Below are 23,130 nucleotides of genomic sequence, written 5' to 3'. Positions count from 1 at the left end.
TTACTGAGAAGAGGAGAAAATCCAGCTCCCTTCACCATTCCACCCTTACAAACACCTCAACCACACAGACTGACATAAATCTGTGTTTTCTCTATAAATAACCTGAATTCTAAGAAATGTGTGAAATCAGCTTTGGTGGCAGAACACACACGCACGCGCGCGCACACACACACACACACACCTGGCCACTGTCATGAGAAGACAAAGTATCTTCCCTTGTAGCACACAGCCAAGTGGGAAGCAAAAGTGGGAACAGATAACTGAGACACTATCTGTGTTTGGCTTAAACTACACTTAACCCAAGCGCTCTAACCCTAAAGAGAAATGAACTGCAGCAGAATATTTATACAGGACTTTGTAAAAACGCCAAATGGCCTTCCTCTGGGTTTTCCCATTCAGGTTGACTCAGCAAACAGATGTTTCAGAAACGTAAACCAGAGCCTTCACAGCTGCAGACATTTCAGAGAGGAATTCTTTTAATAAAATCAATCCATTCTGTGAAGATATGAAAAATCATCAGCCTTCTTTGGCCTCTTCTTTAGATTAATGATCTAGGAAAAAGAGGTCAATGGCAACAAAAAAGCCATTATATCATCTCTCTTCAAAAGGGAAACAAAGATCCCATTCGCTCACCTCTTTTAAACATTAATTATGGACCAGGATTGGCATACTCAGGAAAGGGCATAAATCCTACGCTCAGAACACCAGGGAACGTGGTCTGCTGCAGCCTGTTTCCTGCCAGTGCACACGTGCATACGCATACTTACACATGCATACTCACACACATACACATGCATACACATACACACATGCATACACATATACACACGCATACTCACGCATTTTTATGCACACATACATGCATACACACATGCATACTCACACAAGCATACTCACATGCATACTCACATATACACGCACTTGCATACACACATATGCACTCACACATACGCATACTCACACATGCATATTCACACACACACATACATTCACATGCATACTCAAATACACGTTAATGCATACTCACAGCATACACATGCATAACCAAATACACATGCATACACACATACACATGCATAATCACACGCATACTCACACCCCCACACGCACTCACATTTGCATGCTCACACACATACGCATAATCACACATACACACGCATATTCACACACACACTCAACACATGCATACACACACAAACTTAAGTACATCAGCTCCCTGCCCTTTTCTCTTCCTGCTCCACTCTTCCCTCTTCCTTCCCCAATCCAACTCGGGTCAGAGGCGTTTGTCATGTATTCACATGCCAAAAATATCTCCACTATTTCAAGGTCCCCAGCCAAATCCTACCAGCTGTCTCATGACCCACCCTCCAAATATTTCTGTTATATTTTGGATTCTTGAATACCAGTCGAAGTGATAAAGAAGAAAAGTAGAAGCACTTGGCTTGTTAAGAATATTAAAAAATAGCCAGGCACGGTGGCTCAAGCCTGTAATTCCAGCACTTTGGGAGGCCAAGGTGGGTGGATCATGAGGTCAGGAGTTCGAGACCAGCCTGGCCAACATGGTGAAACCCCATCTCTACTTATACAAAATGAGATACAAAAATACAAAATGAGAATTGGTCTGGCATGCTGGTGTGCGCCTCAGCTACTCAGGAGGCTGAGGCAGGAGAATTGCTTAAACCCGGGAGGCAGAGGCTACAGTGAGCCGAGATCATGCCACTGTACTCCAGCCTGGGCGACAGAGTGAGACTCTGTCTCAAAAAAAGAAAAAAGAAAAAATTTTAAAACCACCTTCCCAAAAGAAGTATTTATCAGCCAAAATACAAACTGACTTTGCCGAATGAGGTCATTTCTTTAAAACCCATGGCTGACAGTATGACCATGCTCTTGGAGCTTATGCCTGTGCTGAGCTGCTGTGTTTTCTGCATTGAGAAAGAAGCCATCCCAAAACAGTGCCTCTGCTCCCAGAATTCAATGAGGAAACCAAGGAAGAAGAGCCTGGGACCTGTGCTGGTACATCCCAAAAGATCCAAACTTAGCCTGAAGGGCCCCCATCAGCCACACACAGCACTGCAGGTCTCTCTAATCCTGACTGGCAAGATGTCAATAATGTGACACCTAAAAATGAACTCCTCAGGTAGGGTCTTAGACCACGTGAAAAACAGTATGCCATCTATATTCCCTCCTTAATTCCCCTATCCCGAGACATCCTATGCTTGTCTGTACCTGGATATGCAAAAGCAGACAGGCAACATGTTTACACACAGGTGTGCATGCACTCTCTCGCTCAGGCTCGCTCTCTCTCACACACACACGCATGCACACACACGAAGGGCCATAAAGAATCAGACATCCAGATGATGTTCCAATCAGCTGACAGTGTACACAGGAGCTCCTCACAGATGCCCATCTACCCAGGCTGTGTTCAAAGAGTCTTTGTTTTTCCAAATGCAAATGCATCAGCATGTCCCCTTGATTACTAACAGTTGTGCACACACCACGGAAACCTGCAATCTCAGGAGGCCACCACAGAGCTGGGCCAGGGTCTGCAGCTACACTCAGTGACTGCAGGTGGGAGGGTGGCCAACTCTCAACTGTCATGTCAAGGAACTTCTCACTAAGACTCCTAGGAGGCGTTCGCCTATGGAAAGAAGCTGCGATGTTAGACTTTGGGCAGAAAGAGGGTAGCGAGAGACAAGAACCGCCTCACAGTTCAGGGGAACTTCTGAACTACCCTGTGACTGTGAAAGCTTGGGTTCTGGTTACACCAGATACAGTTAAAGGTGTGCGAGCTGGGGATGGAGTCACCCCTTGGGAGCCTCGACCTGCTTCCTGGATTCTAGTCCCCTCTCCAAACCCTTCATAGAGCCTTCCCTCACTTGCTCCCCACCACACAGGAAAGGAAAATGAAGCCATTCTTAGGAAGCTAATTACCTGTATAGAGGCCCCAAACTTCTCATTGCAGAGGCTGCACACTAGCGCCCACCGACTGCTGGGAATATGTGACACCTTGGTGATGGGCTCCATCTTCTCTGGGCTGCCAATGCTCACCTAAAGGTCCGAAAATAGCAAGACAGGGTGGCACAGGTCATCAAAGGCTGAACATGAATGTCACAAACTAAAAGATCCATTACTTTCCTACATCTCTCCTACCAGACAGTGGCAAGGGGCACTCACTCACCTGGAACAAAGCAAACCCTTACTTTAAAAGCCTCAGAACAGCCCCAGTGCCAACTGAGCCCAGAGCCCAGTCCCCATCTGACAGACATCCCTGTGTGTGAAAAACACTTAGATAACTGAGTTTTCACTTCCACCAGAGCGTCTGATGACAAACACTCATGTACCAGGACAATGCCGTCTATAATCTCTAGCCCATGACAAATCGGTCAAGACTAAAAATCCATCTTAAATATATTCAAACAGGTTGTCAACAACAGGGTAAGTAAATATAACCTGTTTTTAATCTCTCGCCAAAGAAAACCATTTTCTTCAGTCCGAAACATGACTACGTTCAAGATGGGAAATTACAAAGATAAATAAGCTATTTATCTGCATTCAGCCTGGATCACCAAATTGTATCCCATCAATACCAAACCACAAGACCCAGTGCTACCAAGACCTGAATCATGAAACCTCAATCCAAATCATCCTCAAATAATTTTCCCCGGGAGGAAAATGTACCAAAATCACACCCAAAAAATGCTGGAATTTGAATTGCAAATTATATTACCAGAAATAAATTAGACCAGACCTGAAATTAAAAAGGTTGAGGCTGGCCAGGCACGGTGGCTCACGCCTGTAATCCCAGCACTTTGGGAGGCCGAGGCGGGTGGATCACAAGGTCAGGAGATTGAGACCACAGTGAAACCCTGTCTCTACTAAAAATACAAAAAAATTAGCCAGGCGTGGTGGCGGGCGCCTGTAGTCCCAGCTACTTGGGAGGCTGAGGCAGGAGAATGGCGTGAACCCAGGAGGTGGAGCTTGCAGTGAGCTGAGATCGTGCCACTGCACTCCCGCCTGGGCGACAGAGTGAGACTCCGTCTCAAAAAAAAAAAAGGTTGAGGCACAATAAGAGTTTAAATAAAAATGACCAAAGTATGACTAAGAGTGGTTTTTTTTTAACCATGGTGGTGCCTCATGTACAGCTTGCCACACACAGGACATACAGCTGATCCTTGGGGAATGGCACGCCCAGGCCACAGCTGGCTAAGTGCTGCAGGTCTGCTCCCGGGAGCGAGAGTCGCGATGGGAAGGGTCACTGCGATGGAAGGGTGAGGCGAAGTTTGCCCACCACCAACTTACAGTCCCAAGTGACTGCTGCTTCCAGCTAACATTTCCACAAATTGACATTCCATGACAAGATGACAGTGTGCTTAAGATTCAGTTTTTTCCCCAAGGAAAAAGGTAGCAATTAAAAGGTGTCTTTTTACTCATCAGCTACAATGCTGCCTATTTATGCATGGTTCTCCACCCACCCACTGAATCCCAGTTAAAAGCCAGGATCTTCTGAGCTAAGGTGCTATTAAAAACCATGCTTGACCAGGCACAGTGAGTACAAGCATGAGCCAACAGTTTGGGAAGCCAAGGAAAGAGGACCACTTGAACCCAGGAGTTTGAGACCAGCCAGGGCAACAAAGAGAGATCCCTTCACTACAAAAAATAAAAAATAAGCTGGGCCTGGTAGCACATGCCTATAATCTTAGCTACTCAAAAGGCTGAGGTGGGAGGATCACTTGAGCCCAGCAGGTCAAGGATGCATTGAGCCATGATCCAGCTCACCGCACTCCAGCCTGGATGACAGAGTAAAACTGTCTCAAAAACAGTAAAAACAACAAAAAAGATCCACACTTACCTCAGGGATCCATAGAGCACAGCTGACATGGACCCACTTGGTTCCGCTACGCGTGGGCTTCATAGCTCCACCCTTCTTCGGACACAGCAGACATTTTGGCTGAACCCCCAGAGCACATGTCCGGCACAGCCAGCTTCCCTCTGGTACCTTGAGGATTCCATAACAGGCCTGTGATCCACAGCACACCCCAGAGGAATAGAGAGAAAAAGAAAGTATTATTTTCCCCATTATATCTATTCATTTTAAAACACTTAGAAAGATTTTAACAGAACTACCACCAAAGTAGAGACACTCCCATAGCTTCCTGGCTATGAATCCTCTCCCCTTAGGAAAAATGCCAGGCAGCCTCACAGTAGCATTTAGGAGGTATGTCAGCTCTGCTGATACAATACATATTTACTTAGCAGAGGGTGGTCCTGGAAACTACTTGAGGACAGAAAGGTTTATGTGAAATCCGCTTTGCTGTGTTGCCGCAGAAACCCATCCATACCAAGTTTCTAAATATTGAGCAGTAAGTCCTCGAAACACTCCACAGGGCTCCGTCAGAGAAGCTATTCCTCTACTTTCCTGACAGAGGTGGGATACAGAGTGTGGAGAAAAAGCACACAGCAGTTGAGAGAATCTCCCAAAGCTGCTGAATGAGATGGCAATGGGAACGGGAGAGAAGCATGCACACTCCCTAGGCTAAGCAAACTCCACACCAACTAGATCCCAGTACTCTCCCAGTGGACACAACAGGGCAGAAAAAGAAGACCTTTTACACAGAGAGAATGTCGTCTCCTTAGCTGATATTTAAAACAAATTCAGCCTTTCAGAAATGGAGACAAAAAATAATTTAAATTAAAAAATAAAACAAAGCCTGTTTTGTACAAGATGGCAAAATTACACAAGATGGCATAAACTACAGAAATCAAGGCTTTTACAACTAAAGTAATTAAGACAGTTCAAAGACAAAAAAGGTTAATGTTAAGTAAGTGAATAAATAAAAACCACAATGGTACCAGGAGCATATTCAGAGAGCCCTTTAAAACCCCAACTGTTCAGAACTTTGTCCTTAAATGACCTGGAAGTCAGGAAGTCGAGAGTCACAGTAGCATAGCTCTAATTCTTCAGACAGAAAAAACACAGCCACTGTGCAATCTGAATACCCACGACGATGCAAAGAGGAAACCACAAGGATGAGAGTTAAGCAAAGAAAAGTCACACTTCAGATGGAAGCCTCGGAGCACTGTATCAGGGCCACGTTAAGCTACTGTCAATGCAGACTTACTAGAAAAAAAATTTTAACAGAGTTAAGTGACACTATAAAGGTTTCAAAATACTAAAGGTCTGTATCAGATATTCTATAGTCACAACTGAAGGAAGGAATTTTTTTTACTGGAAAAGCAGGTCTAAGCTAATTTAGGAGATTACATAAAGTATGCCTTAAAGATAAGCCATGAAGGATTTCTCAAAGGAAAAATGAAGTAAATGTTGAGGAAAAAAGACAAGGTGATAGGGCAGAAAGAACAGAAGGTGAAGAAGGGGGCATCCAAAAGCCTTAAGTTACAACTCTGCCACACGCCCGCTGTGAGAGCTTGCACAACCCTGCCCTGACATCAGTTAACTCACCGATAAAACAGGGGTTGACCAGTTTTCAAGCAGAACGCTTTTTTTCAAAAAAATTTTTCATGGGGAAAAAAAATAGCAAGTTAAGACAAGAAAAAGATTGAGAAGTCAGCCAAGTAAATACAAGAAGCACCAGCAACCAAAAATCAACTGGTCACCAGGGTGCTCATGTCACAGAACAAAGCCACCACAGGAATTCTCACTACTGTAAGGAGATTTCCCAGACAGTGTGAGATCCAGAGCAACAGACGGCGATGACTGAAGCAGGAGTCGCAGGAGTCGCAGATCTCCCTGTCAAAGAACCAGGACTGGGCCACAGCTGGGGAGGCCTTCAGACAGAGAGAAAGCCTAAGAGGTCACAAATTATGAAGCAAAGGGTAATCAAGAACTTCATGGAGCAAACGTGCTTCTTCTTCCCAAGAAGTCACCAAGCACCTATTCCATACAAGTCTTTCTTTTAAGTGTGCTTTAAATCTCAGCATCAATAGGTGAATTCAAAGAAAGTACTTCAGGATAGCCTTTTAAATCCTAAGAATATACGTGGGCACATGTCCCCGCCCAAATCCAAATTTCTTCATTACTGCATTAAAAACTAAATAAAAAAGAAAAGAGGCACTGAGACTGTCATAAACTTTTTAAGTTACCGAACGCCCATCCTCCTGAAATCTAAGCAAGCAACCACCAAAACCTACTGTCCTCTTTTTTAAGGCAGGAAATCGCCTTCAAGAAAAGGGGCTGCTTTCCTCTCCTTTAACAGCTCAGCTTATACTCTAACACATGTTCACAAACACGACAGGCAAAGTGTGTCCTCGAAAAGACACACTGAAGTCCTAACTCCAAATATCTAAAAATGTGACCTTCTTTAGAAATAGTCATTGCAGATGTAATTATTTAAGATGAGCTCACTGTGAAGTAGGGTGGGTCCCTAGTCCAATACGACTGGTGCCCTTCTAAGAAGACTGCCATGTGGGCCGGGCACGGTGGCTCACACCTGTAATCCCAGCACTTTGGGAGGCCAAGGTGGGCGGATCACAAGGTCAGGAGATCGAGACCAGCCTGGCCAACACAGTGAACCCCATCTCTACTAAAAATACAAAAAAGTAATTAGCCGGGTGTGGTGGCACACTCCTGCAGTCCCAGCTACTCGGGAGGCTGAGGCGGGAGAATCACTTGAACCTGGGGGGCAGAGATTGAGCCAGGACCACTGCACTCCAGCCTGGGTGACAGAATGAAACTCCATCTCAAAAAATTAAGAAGAAGACCGCCATGTGAAGACAGAGACACAGGGAGAACACACACGATGACGAAGGCAGCCGCAAGCCAAGGAATGCCCAAGATTGCCCAAATCACTATAAGCTACGAAGAGGCAAGGAACTGCATGTTTCAGAGGAAGCACAGCACTGCCACCACCTCAATTCTGGACTTCTAGTCTCCAGAACCACAAGACAATACATTTTTGTTGTTTTAAGCACACACAGTCTGTAGTGATTTTTCTGTTACACAGGGCAGCTGTAAGACACTAATACAGCACACTAACCACCTTTTCAAAGGTTTGTTTTCTCAGTGTTCTTAATACCTAAACTTAGGTGTTACAGTACGACAGAGGGGGCTCATACATTCTTTTTAAATAAACTTGACTTCTATGGATAAGAATAAAACACTATGTGAAGAAAGACGATTTCCACAGAGGGTGCTATCCTTCTGGCTGCAAAAGCAGAGGATATATTTCAATCACTGTAAGAACCTACCAGGGAAAAAGAAAGTCTATAGGGCACATTTCTTTAAATTGTAGAAAAACAGACCCCATTCAGAGGAATAATCCTGGACTCCAGGCATACACTCCCACAGCAGACAGGCTCATGTCCCAGGTTTCTTCGTTCTGGCCTCCCTGCCCCACATACCTGGTGCACACAGATGTTGCATTTGTCACAGAACACCATCTCATTGCCGTCCTCACCATCAGGGGACTGGCAGACATCACAGACAACATCTTCGTCATATTCGATCCCCAGGCCTTCCTCAGTCTCTATGGCATGATTCATATTGTCGTAGCATCGCTGCTCAAATTCCTCTAGGACCCTCTCCATGGTGTATTCATCTAGTTCAGGCATTCCTGAAGTTAAAAATGCCACAAACCCATTTTAATAAATCCGTATTAATAAATATTACAAAATAGTTCTGGTTTATTTATACTTAAAAAAAATGTACAATGAATAAACAATAGTCTGATAAATCCATCACTGGCCAGGTGCAGTGGCTCACACCTGAGCCCAGGAGCTCAAGGTCAGCCTGGGCAACATAGTGGAACCCCATCTCTACAAAAAATATGAAAATTAGCCAAGTGTGGTGGCACACACCTGTAGTCCCAACTACTCAAGAGCCTGCGGTGGAAGAACTGCTTGAGCCCAGGAGGTTGGGGCTATAGTGAGCCATGACTGTGCTACTGTGATCTGGCCTGAGTGACACAAGACCCTGTCTCAATCAATCAATCAACCCATTGATGCATCCATCCCTGAGGGCCCCAAAATTTTTTATTAAATCCTTATCAGATCCTTCTAAGAAACAATTTTCAAAGGGGAGAGTCTTCCAGGAAACTGTTATGTTCTTGTGGTCAGGTAGTAAAGATGCAGTGTAGTAAATGGGAAAGCAAAAGGTAAATTTTAAAAGGATTCAAGGATATTAAATACATACATTGTTGAATACGACATTTCATTATACTCATTAGACATAACAACTAACACGTAAGGGACTTCAAAACCATGACCTCAGATATGGTTTGGATGTTTTTTAACATTTGCCTTTCTTGGTAGGTAAAACAGTTCTCTCAAAACAGATTACACTTTGGATACTCTAATATTTTTTAATGATTTATCCGTCCTCATACTCTGACTTCTACAAAGTTGAAAAACATAGTTAACCAAATGCAAAAAAAGACTGAAACACCAGGTACAGTGGCTCACATCTATAATCCCAGTACTTTGGGAGGCCGAGGCAGGTAGATCATTTGAGGTCAGGAGTTCAAGACCAGCCTGGCCAATAGGGTGAAATCCTCTCTACTAAAAATACAAAAATTAGCCAGGCATGGTGGTAGGTGCCAATAATCCCAGCTACTTGGGAGGCCGGGGCAGGAGAATCACTTGAGCTCAAGAGGTGGAGGTTGCAGTGAGCCAAGATTGCACCCCTGCACTCCAGCCTGGGCCACAGAGTGAGATTTCATCTCAAAAAAACAAAGAAAAAAAAAAGATCAGTAACAGCTAAGACAAACATCTTTAAGCATGTGTTCCATTTATGTTATAAAATTACAAAATTAGGCCAGGTGCAGTGGGTCACCCCTGTAATCCCAGCACTTTGGGAGGCTGAGGCAGGCAGATCACGAAGTCAGGAGTTCGAGACCATCCTGGCTAACACGGTGAAACCCCTTCTCTACTAAAAATACAAAAATAAATTAGCCAGGCGTGGTGGCGGGCACCTGTAGTCCCAGCTACTTGGGAGGCTGAGGCAGGAGAATGTCGTGAACCTGGGAGGCGGAGCTTGCAGTGACAGAGTAAGACAGAGTAAGACAGAGTAAGACTCTGTCTCAAAAAAAAAAAAAACAAAAAAATTACAAAATTAATCCTGCCAATGTATTCAACAGTATCTTCAAATATGGATTAGCCCAGTTCTTATTATTTAAACCATTCATAAATGCCAAGAGTCTTTGGGCTGAGTCCTCTGACTTCACACAGGACACCTAGATTCCACTCAAGTGCATTACACTGGTCTTTATAATGTGCTTACAACAAAGCAGAAACTGTGTATCTTTGAAGCTAAAATTTAGTATCCAGTTCCAAAAGATCTCTGAGAACTCCTGAACACATGCCATAAAACCACCTTGTGGCCTGCTAATGTTTTGGCCATTAATACCTAAAGCAGGACCAAGAAGAAGGAAATCTATTTTGTCTATAAAAACACCTGAGTAGGCCGGGCACGGTGGCTCAAGCCTGTAATCCCAGCACTTTGGGAGGCTGAGACGGGTGGATCACGAGGTCAGGAGATCGAGACCATCCTGGCTAACACGGTGAAACCCCGTCTCTACTAAAATATACAAAAAACTAGCCAGGAGAGGTGGCGGGCGCCTGTAGTCCCAGCTACTCTAGAGGCTGAGGCAGGAGAATGGCATAAACCCAGGAGGCGGAGCTTGCAGTGAGCTGAGATCTGGCCACTGCACTCCAGCCTGGGCGACAGAGCGAGACTCTGTCTCAAAAAAAAAACAAAAAAACACCTGAGTAACTGAGTAAGTAGAAAATAACACGATGCTCAGCTCAGTCTACAATGTCACTCCCATTCAACAGGATGGTGAGCCTAATGGCAGGACAAGCATCTACTGCAAGCCACACTCTATGCTAGGTTCCCTGGAAAGACACAAAAGAAAAGATCTTGGCCCTTTCAAGGCTGTGAAATTCACCACGACCAAAGATCTTGTGAATTTTTTTTTTTTTTTTTTTTTTTGAGAGGGAGTCTGGCTCTGTTGCCCAGGCTGGAGTGCAGTGGCACGATCTCAGCTCAATGCAAGCTCCGCCTCCCCGGGCTCAAGTGATTCTGCTGCCTCAGCCTCCTGAATGGCTGGGACCACCACACCCAGCTAATTCTTGTATTTTTAGTAGAGATGGGGTTTCACCATGTTTGCCAGGCTGGTCTTGAACTCCTGACCTCAGGTGATCTGCCCACCTCGGCCTCCCAAAGTGCTGGGATTACAGGCATGAGCCAATGCGCCCAGCTGATCTTGTGATTATTTACTATGTCCTAGATTACAATACACAGCCCTTGCCACCACTTCCCCACCATGTACCTACAGTACAAAAGCTAATTAATCCTCATAGTTTTTCACACTGAGCCCAGACTTGACTCCATTGTCTTGTTCATCAAGACGCTCAAGGCAACCCTTAGCAATCAGGACTGGCATGTGAAATGAGACCTACGCACCATCCCAGTCTCAACACCATGAGATGCAAGTACATGACATGCAGAAGCTCCAACCTCTACATACTCTAAAATGAGCTTGCAGAAAAGAAGCTGAGAAGGGCTGGGCACTCAGCTAATGTGAGGTTTCACTGAAGGAAAGCCAGGACAGAGACAAACAGGAGGGAAAAAGAACTCCAGGTTTGCAGCATGACATAAGGAAAATCACTCAAGTTAAAACACATGTGATGTGCTTGGAAATGGGGAGCATGCCTGGAAAAGTGTTCATTTAGAGAAGCAGCAATCCACAGCTGAAGAAGGAATCTGAATGGTGTCGCAGAAAAAAAAAACACTAGAGCAAGTAACTGGAGCATGCCCTTTTGTCACTTAGTCCTGGACTTCAGCTTCCTTAAGGTAAGTGAATGGGGGAGTTAGATCAGAGCGGACATGGGAGTCCCTGGTGCCTAAGCCGAGGAGCCCTGCTTCCACTCTGAATCCATCTCAGCACATCTGACACAGCCAAACAGGCTGAACTCTAAGGCAGGGCTGTGATTCTGACTAACTGAAGCTATGATGGAGCTGCCTTCAACTGGCAATAAGGAGCTTTTTGCTACTCACCTACCTGCCTAAAATACGTTTCTATTCATCATTGGTTAATAAAATAATATAATACATGGTCTCTCACCCATCTCCTTAAATTCTTCATTGGTCAGTTCCAGCCATGCAGCATCCATGTCATTGAGGTCATAGCGACACACACTGTCAGCCAGCGTCCGGATGTCCACATAGCCCAACTCGGGAGGCTCTGAGCCTGATGACACAATGTACTTCTTGGGCCTGATGAACATGAGGGATTTCTCTTCAGACACAACCCTGCATAACAAAAAACAAGGCAGCTAGGTTACCCTTTCAGTCACAGACAATGAAGTGTGCCACAGGGCCCCAGGTGTCGCTTCCTCTTCCAACCCTCAGAGCCACACGTCATCACTAGAGGCTGAAAACCTGAATGTCACTGCTAATAAAACCTTAACTAGAAGCTGTTAAAGCCTGTGAACAGGAAATAGATATGAATGAAAACACTGTAGAAGCCTTCAAATCTGCTTCCCAGGACACTGCTGTGCCCTGCCCACCACCTCTGACCACTCTGGCCTGCAGCCAACACCAAAACACACTGACCCTTACATTTCAAGAGTTAATCACTTTCCCTTAACCAGACCTGCCCATCCCTGCTGGAGGCCATTAGAACCAGGGCACCACACAGGCAGGGCAGGCACAGCAGACTCTGAGAACCAGAGGGAGATACCCGCCAACACTGACACCTCACAAAAAAAAGCTGGAGAGAGGGAAAAGAAAATTAGGCCTTGGGCTGGGCACGGTGGCCCAAGCCTGTAATCTCAGCACTTCGGGAGGCTGAGGCAGGTGGATCATTTGAGGAGCTTTTTGCTCCTCAGGAGTTTCAGACCAGCCTGGCCAACACAGTGAAACCCCATCTCTACTAAAAATACAGAAATTAGCCTGGTATGGTGGCGCACGCCTGTAATCCCAGCTACTTGGGAGGCTGGGGCAGGAGAATCGCTCGAACCCAGGAGGCAGAGGTTGCAGTGAGCCAAGATTGCAACATTGCACTCCAGCCTGGGCAGCAGAGTGAGACTGTCTCAAAAACAAACAAACAAAAAAAGGAATTAGACCTCGGCCATTATCAACAAATCTAAGAATCAAGAGTCCCAGCCAAGAGGCAGACTGACTCTCCCAACATATACCTATGATCCCAGAAACAGAAGCACAAGTTTCTTCTCCTCCTGATACTGCCACACACTCTCTCCCGACCTTTAACAACCTGGAGTGGTGCTTTCCAACTCACCCCACTCAAAATAAGACAGCATGGGCAAGAAGAGCAAATCACTCCCGACTTGGACCAGAAAAGGCCATCTTCCTAATCACAGGCCCCAGGCCTCAACAAAGTCCTTCCACATCTGCATTTCTGCAGTTTAAATTACTGTCAACAGGCTGCCCAGAGTCTGTCAGAGTACCTTCATCACCCTTATATTATGGGAGTGATTTTATCTACATAACGCTGAGATGGACAAACTGAAGGGATTCATTTCTCCTACTCAACCAAGAGCAGGGATCCAACTGAAAACTTCCACAAGCTGTATTAATGCTCACTTCTGTCCTGGCTCCCCACTGAAAGTGAAGCATTCAGCAAGTGACTCCTAGGCTGGGGCTGCCAGTGCTGAATCAGGTGGTGCTACATCTCAGACACAGGCTCTGAGGCAGATACCTGGTCTGCCCCGCAGAGCCCCGTGACCGCTCCATTCCACAGGTCCCGATTCTAGCCTGTGGGGGCCATCCTGGCACTTCTGATTGGTCACCTAAGCCTGAGTAAGACAGGGGCATATGTTACCACTGGATAGACGCCCCAGAGATCCCAAAATGACAACTCAAATTTGATCATGTTAAGTGCCCAAAACAAGAGACACAAAGTGGGTGACGGCCAGGAAGCAAGTTCAGTCATGACTCAGCGTGGAGAAAGACACTGTTTCACAAAGCAGCAGCCAACTGATGATGGCCGAGAAGCCAGGTGCCAGGTGAGCACAGAGGGCACTCAATCCTCCCTCCTAAGAGGACTCTCCAGGTGGCACGAAGCAGGGCAGTGAGGAAATGAGTAAACAGCTGCAACCTGATTGTGGGGAGAGTCGGCAGGGACTCAGCCCTGAGGGATCTTTAAAGTCAGTAAATTCAGAGAACACACCCTGAGAACAATGTGACCAGTCAAAATAAATCCCTCCAAAACTCCCCTCTCCACAAACCCTAACTGGCAGGTCTGGTCTCCTCACACCTGTCCTCCTCCAAAGGCGGAGGCAACTACACACTTCTCTCCAGGAGAGTCACTCTCCAGAGTGAACATGGAGGGCAGGAAAAGAGGATGAAGACATGTGAACACCCAAATTTTCCTCCCCCAGCCCATCACTTCCCAGGATGTCTTGGAATTTGCCTTCCTCTCATAAGACAGCAGCACCTCCCCACAGTGGTGGCTGTAATGTTAAGTATGGAGGCTCATGGCCCTCAAAACCACTACCCTGTATGCCTGAAGTGTGCTGCTCCTACATTTCTATTTCCACTTGAGGCCTCATGATATTTTATTGCTAACTCAGAAATTGTCTCCTCTCAGATGCCTGCTGTCAGGGAAGAAGAGCGAGGGTGGGTGGAGAGGCTTCTGCCCTCAGGGCATCTCTACCTGGCCACAGGCTGAGGGATGGTCCCCGGGCTCACGGGCACCTGGACCCCTTTTTCCCATTCCTGTCTCCAGGGATCTGCCAACACATAGTACTCATCCGGATTCAGCTGGTAGGAGTCATGCAACTTCATGGCAGTGATCAGGTCTGTCCTAAACACCTGGAAAGGAAGAGAAAGGGACACTGACATTTGATATTTGCATTCTTATTCAGAGTGCTGGCAGCTGCAATGTAACCATGGAGCTGCCATGTAACAAGGTCACTGTATCAACATAGAACAAGCCTGACCTATTACAGAAAACCTTTGCCTGACACGCCTTTTACCTCACTCAGGCATGGGGGGTGGCAGTGCTGAGGGAACCCTGTCCTCTCACTGCCTCAGTCCATAGTGTCCACAACAACTTCAACAAAAAAATCTCTGAAAAATGTCTCTCAGTTCACCAAAAGGGCTGCTGAAAACATGTACCTGGAAATCTCTGAAGGGAGATACTGCACTCAAGGGTGCTCTAGAAATACAACTGCACTAGGCCGGGCGCGGTGGCTCAAGCCTGTAATCCCAGCACTTTGGGAGGCCGAGACGGGCGGATCACGAGGTCAGGAGATCGAGACCATCCTGGCTAACACGGTGAAACCCCGTCTCTACTAAAAATACAAAAAAACTAGCCGGGCAAGGTGGTGGGCGCCTGTAGTCCCAGCTACTCTAGAGGCTGAGGCAGGAGAATGGCGTAAACCTAGGAGGTGGAGCTTGCAGTGAGCTGAGATCCGGCCACTGCACTCCAGCCTGGGCGACAGAGCGAGACTCCGTCTCAAAAAAAAAAAAAAAAGAAATATAACTCCACTAACCATGTAACAACTTCTTCAAGCCAAAACCCAGAACCACCAGGGACTCATCTCCTGTGCTTTTTTTGTTTTTTGGTTTTTGGGTTTTTTTTGAGATGGAATCTTGTCTGTCCCCCAGGCTGGAGTTCAGTGACACAATCTTGGCTCACTGCAACCTCTGCCTCCCGGGTTCAAGCTATCCTCCTGCCTCAGCACCCCTGAGTAGCTGAGATTACAGGTGCGTGCCACCATGCCCAGCTAATTTTTGTGTTTTTAGTAGAAACAGGGTTTCATCATGTTGGCCAGGCTGGTCTCAAACTCCTGACCTCAAGTGATCCACCTGCCTCGGCCTCCCAGTGTGCTGGGATTACGAGCATGAGCCATGCTCCTGGCCAGGGACTCATCTTCTATAATGAGACTGCCCCCACCCAGGCCCTGCCTCCCAGGGCACCAGGGTTTATGGTATGGCAGCTGGTGAGGTCAAGGTCCGGGCTGGCCTAGAAAAATCTGGAAGAGAAGCAACCACAGGCCACTTGGTTGATGGGCCTGCAAAGAACATGTTTGCACACCTTCACCTGGCATAAATTCTACCTGGGAAGAGTTATTTGTGGGGAAAGGAAACAGAGAAAGTCACTACCCTCTTCCCACTCTGCCAAAAACAGGCAGACCCAACAGTGCCCCTCTACAAAGAGAGCTCCCCAATTCCTTACCACAGGCCAAATGAAGGAAACCGCAGGAAAGGCAGCCCTCCCGGTGCCTATGCCACTGCAGACTCCTGGACCCCTGGCATTCATCCTTGGTCAATGAGGCCTGCCCCTGAGGTGGAGCGCAACACTGCCTCCCAGTCAGGGCTGCACAGCTGGCTCCCTCTCAAGCCTCGTCCTTGGCCCACTGGTGTCTAAGGCTGCATAAGAAAGCTCTGACCTTGGCATCAGGACCAGCCCAAAGTTGTGTTTGGCATCGAGCAAGCTTGCATCTGTAAGCCGTCCTGTCTGTTTACACAAGTCACAATGCTGAACTCTCTTTTCTCAGGACAGGGAGTTCTTTCTTGTGCTACTAAACACAGTTCACACATACGCCTGCTAATAGGTCCGTATTTGTTTTTTCTGGTGGCTTTTCAGGCTGGTGATCACTTTAATAAACTTCACCATTATAAACTCTGAGGCAGTGTCTGAATAAAGAGGCCATTTCTCCTGCCTGCCATTTTCAATACGGACTATTCCCCAGTATGCCACTCCTCATTTCTAAAGACCTATTAACAAGCAAGAACTAGGCCATGCACCTCCCACAAAAATCACATGTAATACCAGGATCCTTCCCTTCAAGCACAGAGCCGCTGAAACAGGTGCCCAGCCCAGTGGACACCAACTCCCTGGCCCCCAAGAGAAAAGTACTTTAAAACCTAAGAGATGGGCCTATATCTTCAAGAAGCCGATCAGGTAAAAACATATTCCAACAAAGTGGTATAAATGGAAAACAAAGGAGTTTGCCAAAAAAGAAAGAAAAATCAAACTGAAGCAGTGAAATGAAAAAAGGCAGCCTGCTATTCCTTTGCTCAAAGACTCGGTCAAGAACTGAAACAAACACCCTCAAATGGACGTCAACTCTGGAGTCTCTAGTAGAGTATGTTAGTGCCTTACATATAGTTTGGACTCAGGGTTGAGAAAAACATCTGGACCAAAATGTGGGGCTGGGACAAAGCCAGCACAGCGACCTGTGCTGCTGGGCCCCCTCCTCAATGCTTGGTGTCAGTGCTAGAAGCAGGTTTCGAACTCCACCACTGGGCACCAGCCTCCGTCACACCAGGTCACAGCTCCTCAGTCCCCCTTGTATTCCTGTGCTGAAGTAACAGGAGTTTAGTGTGAACATCAGAAAGGTATTTTGGGGGTTATGGACACAGCACAAGGAATTAAGAAATAAAGAGCAGCAGAGACGCTCCTGGGCAAAGAAAAGGAAGAGAGCATTAAAGGTTCAAAGGAAAAAAGGCCTGAAATAAAGTAAGGGGAGGAAGTAGCTACCTTCCCAAGCACATCTGATCTCATGCTAAAGTGCCTCCTGGGATGGTTTTCCACAATTCTAAAGGATGTAAACTACTTCCTCATGGAGGAAGCTGTTCCACAACCAAATAACTTCTCCACTCCACAACAGGGCAGCCTTCTGACGTTCCCTATTAGAGCCTGGAAAGTTCCTCTGAGGAGTATCTGCCTCTGTGGAATAACTGCCTCTGCACTGCCATTACAGCATAAGGCTGTCTGTGAACTCATCCCATGAGAAGCAGCACAAAGCAAAGCACTCAACCAAAGAAACTCTTCCTATAATCTTCTCACTTGAAAACTGTGATAAAATAAAATGCTTTTTCTTCAATGATTTAAAGTCTGTCAAAGGTCTTTAGAATAAACAGACCTCAGGCCTTATAAGGGCCCCTAAACAAATACCAGCAGAAAGAAATGCACCTAAAAGCAACTTTAGATACACAGATAACAAAAGTTTGGGAGCAGAGGAAACATAAGATGAGAAAGAAATTGAGAAAGAGGGGGGAAAACCTTCAGCATAATCCCTAAAACAAAACTCCCGCAGTTACATTGGGTTGTTGCCAAATAAGCCACAAATTCATGGCTAAAACTAACTTGAGGCTGGCAGTGACTTAGCAGCAGCTGAACCCGCTGATCTCCTGGCCAGAGGAAAAGTTATTGGGATCCAGAGATGGTACAACAGGAAAGGAAAAAAAAAATGTAATGAATAATAATAACACTTACTGAGCACTTTTTATGTGTCAGCAACTATTCACACGCTTTGCATGTATTAGCCTATGTGTATTAACCCACTTAATCCTCACAACAATCCTATGAGGTAGACACTTGTGTTCTCCCCATCTTACAGATTTGGAAACTGAGGCACAAGGATTTGAATACTTTGCCCAGGACTGCACAAATAGACACCACTCAATTAGGTATATGGGGCAACATATATTCATGCACGGTCAGGCAAGCAGTCAAGAAGTACCTCCGAAGGCTTGCGATCTTCATGTCTGGAGCAGGAACTTCTCCTATGCTGGGATCGGGAATTCTGGGACCAAGTAGTTGACAGGCCTAAAGAAACAAACATCCAAATAAGAACCATTAGAAACTGCAGGAGTTACTGAGTGTTCTTAGGGGTTTTCTTACCCAAACTCATCCCAGGCTCACCTCAGCACTGCACCATGAGACCACCTGTGATGCCCTCTTGGCATTCACAGAGCTCTTCCACTTCCATCAGTTATTTAACTCTCATTTCTCATAAGCAGGCCTAATGTGCTCATTCTGTGCAGGGATGCTATATCAAGGACCGCACCCAAAAGGAGAAAGGACTTTTAAGAATACCATGCAGGTGTAGTCTTCACCCATAAGCCTGCACTGAAGAGGTTCAAAGTCTCATGCTGCTAAATACAAATTGAAAAAATAACAGGCCAGGGGTGGTGGCTCACGCCTGTAATCCCAATACTATGGAAGGCCAAGGTAGGTGGACCACCTGAGGTCAGGAGTTCAAGACCAGCCTGGCCAACTTAGAGAAACCCCACCTCTACTAAAAATACAAAAATTATCTTCGTATGGTGGCAGGCACCTGTAATCCCACCTTCTCGGCAAGCCGAGGCAGGAGAATTGCTTGAACCTAGGAGGCGGAGGCTGCAGCGAGCCAAGATTGCATCACCGCACTCCAGCCTGGGAGACAGAGCAAAACTCCGTCAAAAAAAAAAAAGAAAAGAAAAAAGAAAACAAAAGAAAAGAAAAACATCTTACTGAGTTTTCAGGAAGCTTTCTAAAACACTTTTTTAAAAAAAGGTTTGACTCGACAAGGCATAAAAACTTAGCAATCCCTAGACAGGGAACCTCAGGCCTATGGGGTAGACGAAGTAGGTAGTATAGTGCCGTAAGTAGGGAGGATGGTAGGTAAACAAACTTAGTGAAGACTAAGGGGCCAACTGCCAAATAACCCCTAAAATTTGCTCCACTTTCCCAAAAAATGCCAATTGGCTCTGTTCTCTGCCTTTCTTACAAAGGGGGTCTACACCTATCATCTGGCCTCCCCCATAACACGGTACCTAACTGCTACCTAACAGGATCTCCCAACTGCTGCCAAGCCTGAGCTCGTGTCTGCCCTGACACTTCTCAGCACCAGCAACTCCATCCTGTCTGAAATACTCCCTCAGCCTCAGTGGCAATTCTCTTTCCACTCTGTGGGCTCCTCCTCTCCATGCATCCCATCAACATGGGTTTCTCCTGAACTCTTTGTTCTTTTCTTGCTCCAAATGTTCTCCCCAGGGGGCGCTCACCCATGTCCACAGTCTTACCCAGCACACCCAGAGGAACCTGCCAGACCTACATTCCCAGACTAACCTCCCTTCCAAGCTCCAGATCCATTTTCACCTTCACATAAGACATCAACCCTAAGGTATTCCTTCTATCTATCTGTCAACTCAGCATTATAAAAACTGGGCTCAACATTTTACCCAAACCTGTTCTACCTCTTACATTCCTACTTTGATGTCTATTACCACCATTTCTACTTGACATCAGAAATCTAAGAGTCATCCTAGACTCCTCTCACTCAGGACACAATCAATGGCTGGGTCAATTCAACTTCCCAATAATTCCAGTCCCTTTTCTCCATCTCTGCCTCTGCCTCCTGTTAATTTGTTACAAAGACAACTTAAGTGCAAAACCTTCCACTTGTGGGTGCCGTACTGCTGCCAGAGATCTGAAACAGCCCTAACACCCACATGTAGTATTTGTCCAACTTTCTGATAATTCACCTCCACCTCCTATTTTTAATAATCATCACCCCAATTCTGAATACGTACTGTACCATTTTCCAAAAATTAACAAAATCCAGAAAAATAAAAGCCAAAGGTTAAGGTTAGCTGCCATTCTTCCAGTGAAATCATTTGTCACTCAGACAGGAAGCTCTTATCTCTACAGATTCCAGAGACAGGAACAGAGAATCAAAGCACCCTTAAAACCTTGGGGACCTTAAGAAATAGATTCTGCACATAAGCCTATCATCAGATTTGCAATGACCAAGACCAAATGGGATTGCCACACTTCCCTGACAGGGACAACGTCGGCACTACTCTTGAGCACCAGTTCTGAGGCTCATTACTAGGTCAACTGACTGACTGCTGTTCCGCCAGCAGAATCAGCAGAACTGGACCTCCCGCTGGTGGCCCCATGGCATTTCAGTAAATGTTTTAGAAAATTATTCTTTAAATAAATACTAAGTGTGCCTCTTTAGACTCTAAATGAACAAGAATATTTCACTCCCACACCGAAAGAAATATTCTGGGCACACTGGGGTGAGCCCAACCTGCAGAAGTTCTAAATCTGGTTATTACTGGAAAGAAAGAAGACAGATGCCAAGTTAGGAACCTGGAGATGAAGGTGGCTGGGTGGCTCCTAGGGTCTATAAAGAGGCCTCTCTCCCTCTTGTCCTGGAGGCCATCCTCCAGCTGGTCCACAGCCTGAAAGAAGAGAGGAGGAAAAGCATACGCAGTGTCCGGATGGAATTCCCAGAAGGTTTGGGGAAGGAAAGAAAAGCAGAACAAAAAGGGATGATCCTCCTCTGCTTTGAATTACTATGGAAAAGGTTATAAATGATAAGGAACGAAGCCAGAAATTTAGATAATCACTCCATTGCTATACTTTAAAAATTAACATGAACTTGGGAGAAGAGGGTCTCCAGAGTCAAATACTTTCAGAGTTAAAGCAGAAACAACAAATTTGTTCACTCTCAGGTTTTCTGACCCTCTTGTCTCTTCTTGAGGATCTGTCAGGATCCCTCCCAAGTAGTTTCCAAGGTTCCCAGGAAGCTTGCAGCTTTGCTGGCATAGAACACAACCCAAATAATGACACTCATTTGAAAGCTTTTCCTAGGACTGCTTTTATAAATCCTGAAAACTGCTGTCTACGCCATATTTGCTTTTAAAGACAGAGATACAAAGATGCTACATACTTGGTATCCAATAGTAATAACCAAGAGAAACTCTAGTCCACCCAAAAATAGTCTGTTCCTTTTCCTCTTAATTTACCTAGTGTTGATACAATACAGGAGGAAAAGCGAAATTAATCCTATTAAACGCACTTTGCAGACAGGGAAAAACTGATAAAGAAACTAAATTTAAATTATCACTGGCATAAGGAATGATCTTAGCAGCTTATTTAGAAAAGCCAAAAATCAGAAACAACCTAAACATCCACCAACAGACTGTGAATGAAAAAACTCTGGTATATGTATATGTATATATCCATAGAGTGGAATACCACCCAGCAGTAATAAAAAGGAATGAGCTACTGATACATGCAAACATGAATGAATGCTGAAGTAATTCTCCTGAGTGAAAGAAGCCAGATGAAAAACGAGTCCATACTGTATTATTCCATTTACATACAACTCTAGAAATGCAAACTAATCTACAGTGACAGAAAGTAGATCAATGGAAGACTAGAGAAAAGTGGGAGGGAAGGATTATCTTGATTTCAATGATTTCATGAGTAATTCTCCTGAAAGAAGCCAGACCAAAAACAAGAGTCCATACTGTATTATTCCATTTACATACAACTCTAGAAATGCAAACTAATCTACAGTGACAGATCAGTGGAAGACTAGAGAAAAGTGGGAGGGAAGGATTATCTTGATTTCAATGATTTCATGGGTGTAAACATGTCAAAACGTATCAAAGTACACAATTTAAATATATGAGGCTCAGAGGCTCACTGTATGTCAATTATTTCTCAATAAAGCTATTAAACATTTATCACTGAGATACCATCCATTAATAGTAAGGAGAAAAAAATTCTATTTTACTTCACACAAGTGGTCTGTATAAATTTAACCTAGACTTTGCTGATGAACCAAAGAGGGGGTTGTGAACCCAAGGGAACTGCTCTGCCTTCCATGTCCAGGAGCACTTGTGATCTATTCCTTCTCATTTTCTTATTGTATCAAAAAGTTAATCTATCAAGAGCCACTGGTATAAGACAACAGAATTTGCAACATAGAGCATAACTAAGTCAGTCAGTGCTGTGCACACAGCAGATTCTCAGTATTTCTCTGAAAAGTAGATAATTTTTTTTAAGAGTCATTGTTGAGGACAATCAATCATGCTCTAACCATCACTGTAACCCATGAACTCAAGGTGGCAGGCACTAAGAATTTACTCCTGTTTCACCTAATAGAAGATATACTTTTGAGCTCAAGGAAAATAAAGCAATAATACATTTAAAGATAGATTTGTGGAGCCACTGTTTCCTGCTTGGAATGCACCTACATCTACAGAAACATTCATGGAAGGCTACAGGCTAGAGACTCAAAGGGAGTGTCTTGACATTGCTACACCAACACCACTCTATAGCCAGGCTCTCCTCAGACACTCCCAGGCAGTCAGGAAGCTACCAGAATATTATTAAAACCAAAATAATTAACACTCCCTTTTAATTAAAACAAAATTTATAAACACCTGGAAAATACTAGGGGTAGGACAGTGGGGTTAAACCAGAAATTAGAGTATTTTAAATACTGAAAAGACCAGGAGTCAGTGATTTATGCTACAGCAAAACATTAAAAACAGTGTGCTTGCTATTGTTAAAAACTGCGTAAGATTACGCTGGGTTGGTTTGCATTTTGTTTGTTTCCAGAGTGCTGATA

At 45.2% G+C, this 23,130-nt stretch overlaps 1 protein-coding gene across 7 annotated transcripts in view; it reads right to left on the bottom strand.

Moving 5' to 3' along the window:
* JADE1 (jade family PHD finger 1) overlaps positions 1–23,130 on the bottom strand; it is a 66,937-nt gene that overhangs the window by 15,213 nt on the left and 28,594 nt on the right. For 6 of the 7 annotated variants that reach the window (XM_025385550.1, XM_025385551.1, XM_025385556.1 and 3 more), the window contains exons 3-8: positions 18,457–18,542; positions 14,637–14,794; positions 12,084–12,271; positions 8,362–8,573; positions 4,853–5,020; positions 2,935–3,051 (exon numbers count right to left, since the gene is read on the bottom strand). In XM_025385550.1, the coding sequence (XP_025241335.1) occupies positions 2,935–3,051; positions 4,853–5,020; positions 8,362–8,573; positions 12,084–12,271; positions 14,637–14,794; positions 18,457–18,542 (929 nt within the window). The remainder of the gene's footprint in view (positions 1–2,934; positions 3,052–4,852; positions 5,021–8,361; positions 8,574–12,083; positions 12,272–14,636; positions 14,795–18,456; positions 18,543–23,130) is intronic. The other variant, XM_025385558.1, reaches the window with a different exon arrangement.

Source organism: Theropithecus gelada, chromosome 5 (genome assembly GCF_003255815.1).
Source record: "Theropithecus gelada isolate Dixy chromosome 5, Tgel_1.0, whole genome shotgun sequence".
Classification (NCBI taxonomy): domain Eukaryota; kingdom Metazoa; phylum Chordata; class Mammalia; order Primates; family Cercopithecidae; genus Theropithecus; species Theropithecus gelada.
Note: the sequence above shows the minus strand (reverse complement) of the source record. Positions and strands in the feature narration are given on the sequence as shown.